Source organism: Equus asinus, chromosome 20 (genome assembly GCF_041296235.1).
Source record: "Equus asinus isolate D_3611 breed Donkey chromosome 20, EquAss-T2T_v2, whole genome shotgun sequence".
Taxonomy (NCBI): Eukaryota; Metazoa; Chordata; class Mammalia; order Perissodactyla; family Equidae; genus Equus; species Equus asinus.
In genome coordinates this window covers 34,743,714-34,757,295 of record NC_091809.1, presented here as the reverse complement: position 1 = coordinate 34,757,295, position 13,582 = coordinate 34,743,714, and the positions used below count along the sequence as shown (strand labels likewise).

Below are 13,582 nucleotides of genomic sequence, written 5' to 3'. Positions count from 1 at the left end.
CTATGGAAAACAGTGTGAAGGTTTCCCAAAAGATTAAAAAGAGAACTATCTTGGGGGCTGACCCTGTGGCCAACTGGTTAAAGTTCTGCGCACTCTGCTTCAGGCTCCCGGAGTTCACGGGTTCGGATCCTCGCTGCGGACCTACTCCACTCATCAGCCATTCTGTGGAAGCATCCCACATATAAAGTAGGGGAAGGCACAGATGTTAGCTCAGGGTTATCTTCCTCAAGAAAGAAAAAAGGAGAAAAGAGGAGTATTGGCAGGGGATGTTAGCTCAGGGCAAATCTTCCTCACACACACAAAAAATAGAACCAGCATATGATCCAGCAATTCCACTTCTAGGAATATATCCAAAGGAAATGAAAACACTATGTTGAAGAGATATTTGCATCCTCATGTTCATTGTATCACTATTCATAATAGCCAAGATATAGAAACAACCTAAGTGTCCATCAATGGATGGATAAAGTTGTGGTGTATAGTTGTGGTGTGCATACATATATACGCCACATATATACACAATAGAATATTATTCAGCCATAAAAAAGGAGATCCTGCCATTTTTGACAGCATGGATGGACCTTGAGGGCATTATGCTAAGTGAAATAAGTCAGACAAAGACAAGTATCGTCTAATCTCACTGCAGTCGTGCGTCACTTAATGACGGTGATACGTTCTGAGAAATACATCGTTGGGTGATTTGGTCGTTATGTGAACATCGCAGAGTGCACTTACACAGACCTAGATGGTATAGCCTACTATCCACCTAGGCTGTACAGTACTAATCTGATGGGACCACTGTCGTATTTGCAGTCCATTATTGACCAAAGCATTGTTATGTGGCACGTGACTATGTGGAATCGAAAAATCTCGTAGAAAAAAAGAACAGGTGTACGGTTACCAGAGGTGGGGGTGGGGGTGTGGAGGGCAGAGGGAATTGGAAAGAAAAACACACTTCCATCACCGCGAAGATCTCTCATGTTGCCCTTTTTTATAGCCACCCTTACTTGTCTCCCATCTCACCCTCTCCTCAAGCCCTGGCAACCACTAGTCTGTTCCCATTTCTGCAGTTTTTGTCAGCTCACGGATGTTCTATAAATAGAATCACACAGTCTGTAACCTTTTGGGATTGGTTTTTTTCACTCAGCATAAGTCTGTGGAGATTCATCCAGGTTCAGATGTGTGTGTGTGTGTGTGTGTGTGCATATTGCTGTGTAGTGCTCCATAGTGTGGATGGACCACAGTTGATTTAATCATTCACCCCTTGCAGGACATCTGGCTTGTTTCCAGTTTGGAGCTATCTTAATAAAGCTGCTGTGAATATCTGTATACTGGTTTTTGCGTGAACATAAGTTTTCATTTCTTTGGGATAAGTGCCCATAAGTGCCTTTGATGGTTCATATGGTTGTTGTATGTTTTGTTTTTTAAAGAAAACCGTTGAACTGTTTTCCATAGTGGCTGTACCATTTTACTTTCCCACCAGCAATGTGTGAGTGATCCAGTTTCTCCACATCTTTGCCAACATTTTGTGTTGCTGCCATTTTTTATTAAGGCATTCTGAAACGTGTGCAATGATATCATATTGTGGCTTTAATTTGCATTTCCCTGGTGGCTAATGCTGTTGACCAGCTCTCCATGAGCTTATTTTCCGTCCATATATTCTCTTCAGGCTAAACGTTTCTTCATTTCTTTTGCCCATTTTCTGATTGGATTGTTTGTCTTACTGTTGAGTTTTAAGAGTTCCTTATACAGTCAGTATCTTTAGTATCTGGTTCTAGATACTCATCTTTGTCAGCTATGTGGCTTGCAAATGTTTTCTCCTACTCTGTAGCTTGTCTTTTCATCTTCTTAACAAGGTCTTTTTCAGAGCAAATGGTTTTAATTTTGGTGAGGTCCAATTTACCAATTCTTCCTTTTATGGATGAGGCTTTCATCGTTGAGTCTAAGAGCCTTTTGCCTGCCGTAGATTTTGAAGTTTCCCCCATGCTTTTTTCCAAAAGTTTTATAGTTGTATCCTTTATACTTAAGTCCATGATCCATTCTGAAGTAATTTTTGTCTAAGGTCTGAGACTTAAGTCAAGGCTCATTTTTTTTGCCTATGGTTATCCAATTGCTCTGGCACTGTTTGTCGAAGAGACTGTCTTTCCTACATTGAATTTCTTTGCACTTTTGTCAAAAATCAGTTGGCATATCTGTGAAGGTCTGTTTCTGGGTTCTCTGTTCTGCACCACTGATCTATGTGTCTATCCCTCCACCAATAGCACATAGTCTCAATCATTGTAGCTATAAAATGTTTTTAAATTGAATAGACTTATTTCTTCCACTTTATTTTTTTTCAGAATTGTTTTACCTATTCTAGTTCCTTTATCTTTTCATGTGAATTTTAGAATAATCTTATCTATAGCTACAGAAGCGTTTTGTGGGATTTTGATAGGAATTGCATTAAAACCGTATATTGATTTGGAGAGAACGGACATCGTTACTGTATTGGGTCTCCCAATCCATGAACACAGTATGTTCCTTCATTTATTTAGAGATTCTTTGATTTCCTTCATCAACATTTTGTAACTGACAGCAGTTCTTTTTGATCTGCCAGGAGCTAACTGTGTGACCTTGGGCATGTCCTTTAGTTTCTCAGAACTTCCGCTGACTTCCTGTCAGATGGGTGTAGTAATGTCTGCCTTGAAATGCTCGGCAGTCAGCAGGAGAGCGGACGCGCAGCTCTGAGAGTGAGAGTTTGAGGACTTACTCGCTCTGCCTGCCTCTCTTCCCTGTTCTTTTCGTCTGCCCAGCTCTCAGGCTGACACCCATGCTCGCTTCATTTCTCCTCGCTTTGTCTCTTCTTTTCGTTCTTGGTTTTCTCAACCTCCTTCCATTCACAACTCCTACTCCAATCCTCTTCACCTGTGTTTCTCTGGCGCACTGGCTTTTCCTGGTCCCTCATTCCCCTGTGAGATTTGTCTCGTTCCTCTGTACTGCATCATTTGGGGCATTCTCATTCGCTTGTTTTCCTTAGACTTTGGGTGTGACCCCAGGGCCAGTCAGCTTGGGCTCAAGTCCAGATCAACCACACTAGTTCTGGGGCCATTTACTCCCCCTCCCTTGCGCCTCAGTTTCCTCGTCTATCAAATGGAGGAACAGCACCTATCTCATCTCTTTTCTGAAATGATTAAATGAGCTCATACCTGTAAAGCATTTAGAATACAATCTGGTGTAAGGTAAGCTCCCAGCAGGTTTCCTTATAATTATTGGCATTTTACCTATTATGTCCTGTTTCTCTGGTCCTTTCTCACTCGTTCACTTGCCTTGTGTCACTGCCCATTTTTCTACTTGTACGTAAGTATATGCATATTCACATTATCTTGCTTTCTTGATACTGTTTTCTCTGCTCTCCTCCTGTCTCGTATTCTCTAATCGTCATTGATAAATTGGCATCAGCCCAGGAAATCCGCCCCTGGGGCTGTAGAGAAGAAACAAGTGGTTTTTCATTTTGATTTAATTATTAATCTCCTTTATTATTTAATGCAGAATATATACTCACAGTGCGGGGTTATAATGAAGAAAATGTATTAGGACTATGCTGCTCATTTTCAGAGAGTTAGCAGGCTCAAAAAGGAAAAGTACTGCCTAGACAGATACAAATGTGGGAAAAATCTGAAATGAATTAATTTTATTCATGATTTTTCATACATCTTCCGCGGGGGGGTGAATCTGGATTGTGGCTGGGAAGCCATGGCTAAGTACTGAGATGAATAGCGGTAAGGCCCCACAAGTGGCCCGCAGCAGTTGGCCCAGGAGGACAACAAAATATACCATCTTTAGCAAATGAGGCCAGACAGGTTGGGAACCTCAGTCCCAGGCCTGTTCCATAGACACCCTGCTCCATAATTAGGTCCACATAAAATGTTGAATTGCTTGAAAGGTACTCACGTGTGATTAATCCTTTCAAATATATGTCCCATACCTTGAATTAGACCTCATTCTGCCCTTTGAAAAATTCCTGAATATATGTGGACTCACTTAGATACACTCAAATAGATCTTTTAAATTCCAGCAAAATGATCTTTCTGTCTCTGTATTTTCTCCAAAGAATTGAACTCCACAAGCAAATGCCAGATCTGTCTGCTCTCATTTCAGGCAAGAACTCTATCTTTCCTTAAAAATCCTTAAGTGAAACACCACTTAATCCTCTCTGTGTTTTTCATCTTTATTGTGGACTGTCTGCATTTTTGTTTCTTTAATGATGAAGTAAGCGTGGGATCAGCCCAGAGTACTTCTCCTAAGGTACCTGTCTCTCTCCAGATACCATGAAGCAATGCACGAGGTTTCATTACATCCTTAGAATTGCGGTGGAGAATCCTGCAAGGATGCAGTCTGAATGAGCAGCCAATTATCTTCTCGTCTGGGCTGCCTGAGGTTCTGAAGGCCCAGGCTCACCTTCTGGTGTCCCTCGTGGCACTGCCCAGCCGCCTCCCTGTGCATCCAGAAGTCAGGGCTGCCTGCTAGACCTGCTGTTAAATCTTTCAGTGTTTGTACGACAGAACCTTCCCATTCAGTGTTTCTATGTTGACAATGTCATCATTGCGGGAGCGAGTTAACCCGCATTGTGTGCCCTGGGCAAGCCACAGCTGCCAGCCCTGAAGGTAGACTAACGTAGGAGGATTCTCAGGAGCCATCCCAGAGCTGAGAGAGCCCTGCAGACATGCAAATTACTCCATAATAATTCCATTTAATAGTAATACTGATGTTACTTCATACCTCATACCTGTTCTTAATGTGTAACAATTCAGGTTGGGGGCCAAGTGCATTATACTAGTATTTAGTAGGGTGTAATTTTTCTAAAAACTGACACATATTTTATTCATGTTATGATTCCCATGAGTATTTCCATTTCCTATATAGGAAAGAGACTCAATGGAGGGAGCTACAAAGTCCCGTGTAATTCAGGGTGAAGATGTGGCCAGGAGATTTGGGGTCATAAGTCAGTACCAACATCACACTGTTTAGTGTTCTGGACTTTGACGGACGTCAGGTGGGAGAGCGGGAGGGTATGGGCTCTGAGGTCAGGACAGTGTCAGTTCAAAGTCCATTCTGCTGCTTCCTAGCTTTGTGACCTTGGGCAAGTTCCCTACCTTCTCTGAGTCTCAGTCCCCTTATCTGTAGAATGGACACATTGTACTTACTCCACAGTGTTGTTGAGATGACTAAATGAGTTATATATACAAGGCACCTACCTCAGCATAGCATACACAGAAATTTCACTTCCAAGGCTATTTTGCAAAGAAAAACAAGAAATCAGCATAACCTGCTGCAGGAAATAAATTGAACATGTGTTTAAAACAAAAGCAAAATGAGCACAAAGGTCCTGGGGGAAAGCAGCACGATGGGATAGATGCGCCCCAAAGAGCTGGCTCCAGCCAGGGTGTCTCTGAGTCAAAACCAGGACAGCCAAGTTTCTCTGGGAGCAACCTCAGGTCTGCATCCACATCCCCACCTAGACTTTGTTCCGAACAATGATCCAAATATAAGGGCTCCCCTTGGACGGACAGAGGCAGCCCCAGGATGGAGGCCCAGGATGCCTGAGCCAGGGGGACCTGTGAGCCTGTGACAGCTCCCCAGGGAGAGGTCAGTCTGAGCAGTCTGAGGCAGCGGGGCCCTCATCACCCGAGGCTTCCTCACACGCCTCACACAGCAGCTCCCTTGCAGAGGCCTTAGCAGCTCAGCCATCAGGAACGTGGTGTGCAGGGGCATCCAGAGTGAGACAGTGTCCCATCTGACACAGCCTGTCCTCCATTCACGTTGTCCCTGGCTCCATGTTCCACTGCAAACCCCTCACCCTTCTCCTGACACGCACAGCCCCTCACAGCCGTGGGACGGTTTTGCATTCCAGAGAGAAGGGAGCCGAGATTCACTTTGGCTGTGGCAGACCTTGAGAGAATCCCCTTTCTTGGGCACTTGGCTTGGGCATTTGGAGCAGAGCTAAAAGGAGTATGCATTCTCCGAGTCCTCGTGAGCCCATGGCAGTGAGGAGCATCCTGGGCATGGAGAGCAGCGCATGCGGTCCACCTCCACTGCTCTCACAGAGCTCCACAGCCCTGGTATTCCAGGATGCCTTCATTGTTGGTGATCATTATCTGTTACATCCGACCCAGAAGTGAGCTTGGGAGGTGACTGGATCCACTCTCGTCCTTACAGCCCTCCCCTGGAGAGGGAGCTCCCTCTACCCTCTGTGAAGCATTTATGTCAGAAATCTCTCCCCACTGAGATCCACTTCTACTGCCCGTGAAATGGAGGAGGATACTGCTTACCCAAGACCCTGCTCTCTGCGGCATGTCTGCAAGGGCGCCATTAGAGAGAAGGCAGCCAGGCAGGAGATGCACTGTAAGAACAGGGGCTGTCATGGCAGCCATCTCCACGATGGAGGGGACTGGAGGGGACAAAGCTGTGGGCATGGAGACAGGGCTGCTTAGAACCACGGGAACCAGGCTGGTGGGACCTGAGCAAGCAGCCGACACTCCTCTCTTTGCTGTGGTGTGAGTCCCAGCTTGGCCTCCTGGCTTCCTCTGTCCTGAGGATTGACAGGCTGTGTTCACAGCAGACTCAGTAGTGCAAATAGGAAAGCTCCACGGAGAATTTATTGGTGCTCCTCTTAACACCACGCTCAGCATAACTCAAAGTACAACCCAACGAGTCCATGTGAGGAAAAAGCCTCTGTCTGACTCAGGAGCCCAGAGGTATAAATTGGCAGCTGATGGACTGAGTCTGACTCACAGATGTATTTTCTTTGGCTAGCTCACTGTTTCAAAAATTGTCGAGTTAGTTGTCAACATTGAAAAAAAAGAAATTTCATGTTTAAGAGTCTTCATTTCTAGCTTGTCTGGAAAGAGAAAGTGGAAGATCTTACAGCACTGGCTCCGCATTTTTGCATGGCACCAGTGAGCTCAAGCCGAGTGCCAGTGGCTCCCTCCAGAACTGCATGCGTGCTCAGCTCACCTCAGTCCCCACCACTCCCTATCACATCCCCCAAACCCAGAGCAAGTTTTGGTTGCATTTACCAGGTATTCCCATGCTTTTCCTACAATAAAAAGAATTAAATCTTCTTAAATCTTTTTCTCTATCAAAAAATGCCAAAATGAAGGTCTGAGAAGATCTCATATTTGAATAAAAATAGGAGAAAGTGTATTATCTGTGTGTGATCAATAGGCATACGCAGTGTGTCTGTACTGAAAGAACCCCATCCAGCAGCCCCACTCACTGATCTTTGTAGGCGGCAGAGTTTGGTACCAACTCCACAGGTTCTAGTTACTACAGCATGCACATCCCACTCAGCTGAAAAATCCAGGCATGACAAGGTATTCACCCCACTCCTGGCAGAGGCAGACATACCTTAGATGAAGGAAAATCCAGGCATGAGTTGTTAAGAGTGACACCAGTGGTGGCTAGTTAGGGGTCTCTTCCTTGCAAGGGGGCTGTTGTCCAAATGGAGACACTGCTGGGAGTAAACGGGGTTAGAACAACAGGTTTTAGCTGGGACGTGTGGACACCCTGTTTCCTTGGAGCAATTAAGGACCTCCAGGGGCAAATGCTGCAGGTAGAAAAAGTGCAGGAGCAGCCGCGTGACCAGGGGCACTCTGGAGGAAAGCAGGAGGGCAGGTGGAGAAGCCGGCCCCAGGAGGAGGAACGGAGGGGTGGCTCCAGCTCTGCACAAGGGCAGCACAGCGTTCATCATGAGCTGGTTTCCTGGCTCAGGTCAGGATGTGTCACCTGGCTGCCTCCAGACCCCTGCTGAGGCTGCACCACCCACCCCCGGGTCAGACCCTCAGAGGCCGGGGTGGGGGTCGGGGGGCAGTATGTGTAGAGGCCCTACAGTTCCTGCCACTGAATCACTGAGTGGCCTCCAACAAGTTCCTCCATCATCTGCCTTTGTGATCTGTCACTGAGGCTTCTAAGACAGATTTAACAGGTCTGTCTGTCTGAATATTAAAGGAGACAACGCATAGAAGCACCCAGCTCAGAGACAGCACAGACTGGGTGTTCAACACGCGAACCATCGTCAGCGTCTGCTCCCCTGTCTCTCATTCCAGGAAGGCTCACCTCACCCCTCTCGCTGTGTACCTTCTTCACCAGTCTTTCCTGACTCTTTCTCACCCCCAAGCCCTCCAAACTGCATTAAGAACTGTGCCTCGGTCCCTCTGTCCCTCTCTGTTGCAATGATTGTTTGTTGTGTGCTCCCCGCCAGACTGCGGGCTCCTCGAGGGCACAAAATAGAGCGGTGGTCCTCAATCTCCGATGCCTATGAGAATCGTCTGGGGTCAGGTTCTCTGGGGGTGGGATTCAGGCGTCAGCATGGCGTCCAGCTCCCAGCTGATTACCGGGGTGGAGAAGCCTTGCCACTCAAAGACCGGCCTGAGGACCAGCAGCATCAACATCACAGGAAGCTCCTTACAAAAATGCAGACTCTGGAAACCCCAGAGCTACTGAATCAGAACCTGCATTTTAACAGGCTTCTTGTGACTGGAAAGCACAGGGAAGCTGGCCAAGTGCTGCCCCACCTCGTTCCCCCCGCCCAGGGCCCAGCACAGTGCAAACTCACAGAGGCTGTTCAGTAGGATTTTCACTGAATAAGTGAATCTGTGTGTTACAGTTTCTGATGGGCTTTCTCGTGCTTGGTATTTCATATACTATCACCCAGATACTTTTGAACTTAGGTTCAAACCCAAGTTCAAAAAGTAAAACCATAAAACATCCAGGAATTAAAGAACAGACTTCCACCTAAGTTGATAAGAATAGCTGCAAAATGATGAGGTTTTTAAATCAAACACTTCACAAGTTTTTAGAGATTTATTACTACTGAGCTCTTTGCGATTAAACCTCAGAGTTTTTTCCTTTTAATTTTTTTAAAGTTGGTAATTTTGAAAGCTGGGAAACCACTACTGGGCCCCTGGGAGGAGCCAGCCCGGCAGCGTGGTCTGGGCACAGGCTCTGCGGGGTGGCCAGCCCGGCCTCTGGACCAGCTGGCCCCTCCTGCTGCTCAGCGCGGCTCTGGGAGGGCCAGCCCGTGGTGAAGGACTCGCCTGCCGCTTGTACTCGCTCTGAGTGCTGAGTGGGCGGCTGTCAGGGGACTAGAGGCAGAAAAGAGGTGAGAGCTGCCGTTTCCATCCCTTGATGGGACAGCCTGCTGAGAGAGGGGGAGGGCACTGAAAGCCCCCTGGGTCACACTCCCAGAGACCTGGAACGGGAGGGTGACCGGGCTCCCGCCAGAGCCACCCGGGAGCCCCAACCCCACGCTGCAGGCCGGCACGCTCAGGGCTCCCAGGTCCCCGCAGCATTCTGGGGCAAACCAGTCCCCACCATGCTCAGGGCTCCCCTGTCCCAGTCGCCTCCCCTCCTCCTCTTCCCCACACTTCTGCCTGAGGCTGGGGCGCGAGGTCGGGAATGGCACGGGGTGGGGGGTGTTGGGGGGGTGGTGGGGGTGTTGAGGGGGTGGGGGGGGTTGGGGGGGTGGGGGTGGGGTCCAGGAACCCAGGAGCAGTCGAGCAGACTCTTGCAAGCCCCGGCACGGAGGAGGCAGGTCAGGCACAGGAGAAACGCCGGATCTGAGCACCGGGACAGCCTCTGCCTCAGTGTGGAAGGGACAAAAGCTAGAGTTCTTAGAAAGTTCTGTAGGCAGAGCTTCTTGAGGGAGGGGTTCCCAGCCAGGATCCTGCAGAGACGGGAACCATCCAAGACCTCTCCAAGCAGCCATTGCTCCTCCTCGGCAGCCACTGTGGGATCCAGAGAGCTGTGCTCGGAGCAGCTCCCCAGCAGCTGCTGCGGGACTTTGGGCAGATGATTTAAGCTCTCTTCTGGGTTCCCCCTTTGTAAGATGCACACATGCCCCCCTTTAGGAGTAAGGGAAATGAAGCCATGAAGCATTATGCTGAGGCATCGTGGGCACCAGGGACCTGTTGGTTCTCCTTCCACATCCTTGACTTGCTTGAAGCTCCCCTGCCTCCCTTCCCGTCTTCCACCCCGGCCCTGGAGCGAAGGTAATAATAGCGACCACGCAGGAGGGCTCCCTAAGCCAGGCCCTGTGCTACACCTTTCTCTTCGTCTTCACAGCCACCTCTTTGCTTGGCACTGTTATCATCCCCATTTTGCAGAAAAAGCAACTGAGGCTCAGAGAAGTAACTTCCCCAAAAACCCCTCAGCTGAAGGTAAAATAGGAAGCTAGGCCGTCTGCTGCCAGCGTCTGCTTTCCTAATTATTCCTTACCTGGCTCCCCTTCTACCCTGCGTTAGCTTTAGATTTCTGCCATGGCAAGTGACCACAGACCTAATGGCTCAAACCAACGCCGTTTACTAGCTCACAGTTCTGCAAGCCAGAAGTCCAGGCACAACCTGACTGTGTTCTCTGCTCAGGGCCTAAGGAGGCTGAAATCCAGTGTCAGCAAGCGGCGCGCTCCTCTGGAGCTCAGGGCCTCTTCCAAGCTCCCGTGGTTCTGGCAGAGTTTAGTTCTCTGTGATTACAGGACTGAAGTCCCTGTTTCCTCTCACCTAGAGGCTGCTCTTTGCTCCTAGAGCTCGCCCACACTCCTTACCATGTGGCCCCTCCATTCTTAAAGCTAGCAAAGGGACCGTCCCTGTTGTCTGATTCCTCTCATGCTTCTAATCTCCTGCTTCAGGAAAAGCCCAGTCCCTTTGTGGGCTCATCTGGTTAGGTCTGGCTCACCCCAGATGACCTCCCTGCCTTCAAGTTAACTGTGCCATAACACAACCTAATCACGGGCGTGAGTGTCCCACCCCCAAGTCTGGGGACTAGACAGGGAGTGCATATGGAGGCAGGAATCGTGAGGGCATCTAGAATTCTTCCTGCTTTCCTGTGCCCTCTCTATACCTGTACATACTCGATGCATGACACCTTTAACACTCCCTGCCAATCTTGGAGGCCTTGGGGGCACTGAGGCAGCCTGTTCACCAATGAGTTTGGAATATTTTCGTATTTTAACAACAAGTACAACCATATGGGTTCATGTAGAACAGTATACAAATGTCTCCGTCTGAGACATGAGTCTGTCCTCCTCCGTCACTCTTCCTCCAACCTCCTCCCTCAGCCCAAACCTCAGGGGACGCAGACTTTGACTCAGCACATAGAAGAGAGAAAGGAGGAAATTATTCCCATTTCACAGTAGGGAAACTGAGTCTGAGACCAGGCTCCCAGCCCAGGAAGCCCTGTTGACCCTGAAGTGCAGTTCCTATCCAGCAGCTGTGTCCTATGTCCTGTGTCCGTGACCCCTGACTTTCTGGAGCACCCCTGTGACACAGTTTTCTTCACAGGCCAGGGGTGGGGGTGGAATTCTTAATACAGGGGTCCGTTTAAATGGATGTCAGATTCACTAATGAAATACAACTTCCTTTGATTTTTGCCTCTTTTGATTCTTTCTCCACTTGTGTTTTTATATCAAAGAGGTTAAACCACTTGGCTGGACTTTAAGCTCTGTCCCCCTCGAGAGCTTTTATTGTGTCTCAGCGCAGCTTCCCATTCAGGGACACAGGAGAGGATTAAAGATGAAGAGCAGTAACGGGGGTGAGGTTGTGCAGGATTTGCTCAAGTCAGTGCCTTCGCCCAGTCCTGCAGGGAGCAGCCACAGTACTTGGCCTGGCCAGAGCCTTTCTGCCTGCCTCTCTCCCCACAGGCCACTCTGCACAGAGCCTGGGTTCAGCGGCAATGCTAGTTATAAAGCACATGAGGGCTGGCTCTGCAATCGTCCTGTTCACTGCTCTATCTCCAGCTCTTAGCACAGAAGCTGGACCACTGTCATTCTGCAATATATGCTTGTTGGACAGATGCGTAAATTAATAGAGTGGATCTTGAAAATCTGATTAAAGAAGCTCATCTCCATTGTCCCGGACAATTCTTTTGACTTCATGGGCCCACAGCACTGGAGCCCAAGAGTTCTAAGATGGGCATTTCACTCACTCTTAGAAGAAATCCGGGTGGTCGAGGCTGTCACTCAATGCCTGCCCTGCACATCGCCCACTGGGGCTTGAGATACTTGACTTACATGGTCCACACCTCTTTCTCTATCTTTAAAATGGATTTAATGGGACATTGCATTAAGTGTCAATTCTAAGAGAGTTGATGAGTATATATTTACATGTATACTTAGGTTTACATTTGTATTCATATCCTCTTTCCCTGGATCTCCATACCGGCCCCCAGCAGAGAGGGGCAGAGCATATTATCTGAGATTTATAGCAGAGGATCACAGAGGATCACAGAGCTAGTTTGTTGAAAGTGGAGCTGGAATCCAGATCTCACTCTGGGTTGAGCGAGGAATAGCGTGTGCGGTGATTCCAGCCCCTGGAGAATCTACCCCAAGATCGAATCAGAAGTAAACCTCTCTCTCCTGTCTGCTGGACACAAAAAGTTTTCAGACCTTGGCTGAGGTGTCCTAGAAAACCTTTTCTGTTTCTAGTACGGCGCAAGGCGTTCTCCTACAAGAACGTATGAAAGTATGTTTAAAAATAAAGAAGGAAACAGTGCAGAAAATCAGCAGAAAGCTGTTCTCCCAAAAGAGCTGAGGGCAGGAGATGGTGCTTTCCCAGGAGCGCTGGCTGATGACTCATTCTCGCCAGGGCTGCGCCGGCCCTGCCCAGTGTCAGTGGTTCCGGTGTCCACGGGCAGCCCTCCTGGCAGGCCCCTATGTGGGTTCCAACGGTTGGGGTCCCCAGGAGCACACAGAGCCTCGGGATTTTCCACTGTTTCTGGGCATCTCTGACTGAGTTTTCAGTCAACAGTCTCCCACCTAGGGGTAGAGCAGATTCATGCCTGGGATTCTGCAAAGCGGCACCAAGCATTTCCCTCCTTGTTTCATTTATCTTTGTAACTGCCACGTGAGGGAGCAGGGAGCAGGGAGCAGGTGGCCCTGTGCAGAATGGGAAGTGGCCAACGGATGTCTGAGACAAACAGCGCTTCTGATAACTTCAGCACTGTGTTGTAGAGGTTACCTTGAAATTGCTGCAGCCGCCCAGGCAGCAGAGGGAAAGGTCTGCCAGGTCATCTGACTTCCCTCAGTGGGCGAAATCTTCCTCGTTCGTCAGTGAGGCAGTTGGCTGCATGGTTTATAGAATATTAATCCGGGTTGTTCTATCAGGGACACAGTTTCCTGGGAAGGGGAGTACCTGTGAAATCAAGAAAAGCTTGATTAGAAGATGAAGAAGAGCTGAATAATAGCACCCCCAGAGGTGCCTGGGAGCAGCTCATCGATCTACACACGAGCCACAGAACATCAATGTCCTCAGGCCTGTATGGTGGGTGCTGTAAGCCCTGGGGCTGGAGCCAGATAAACCTAGGTCCCAAACTAACTCAGCACTTACTACTCAACCTTCATTTTCCTCATCTGAAAATCGGAGCGAGAATAACAGTACTTGTCTAACAGCTTCTTTGTGAAGATTATAAATGAGCGGAAGGATATACATTTCTTAGCAGTTGTTATTAGCTGCAGAGATTCTCATGGTCTTTCCTAGCTTGATTAGAGTCTTAAGGCGTCTTAAATGGGTGTGAGCTCAGTATCAGAAAAACAGTAGACTGAGTACTCCAA

At 48.4% G+C, this 13,582-nt stretch overlaps 1 protein-coding gene across 3 annotated transcripts in view; it reads left to right on the top strand.

The window, feature by feature from the left end:
- Nucleotides 1-13,582, top strand: part of KCNJ5 (potassium inwardly rectifying channel subfamily J member 5) — a 32,748-nt gene that overhangs the window by 6,161 nt on the left and 13,005 nt on the right. The window contains exon 2 of one of the 3 annotated variants that reach the window (XM_070489930.1): nt 13,136-13,292. The exons of the other annotated variants lie outside the window; for them this stretch is intronic. Coding sequence (XP_070346031.1) covers nt 13,274-13,292 — 19 coding nt within the window. The 5' untranslated portion in view covers nt 13,136-13,273. The remainder of the gene's footprint in view (nt 1-13,135; nt 13,293-13,582) is intronic. 3 annotated transcript variants of the gene reach the window in all.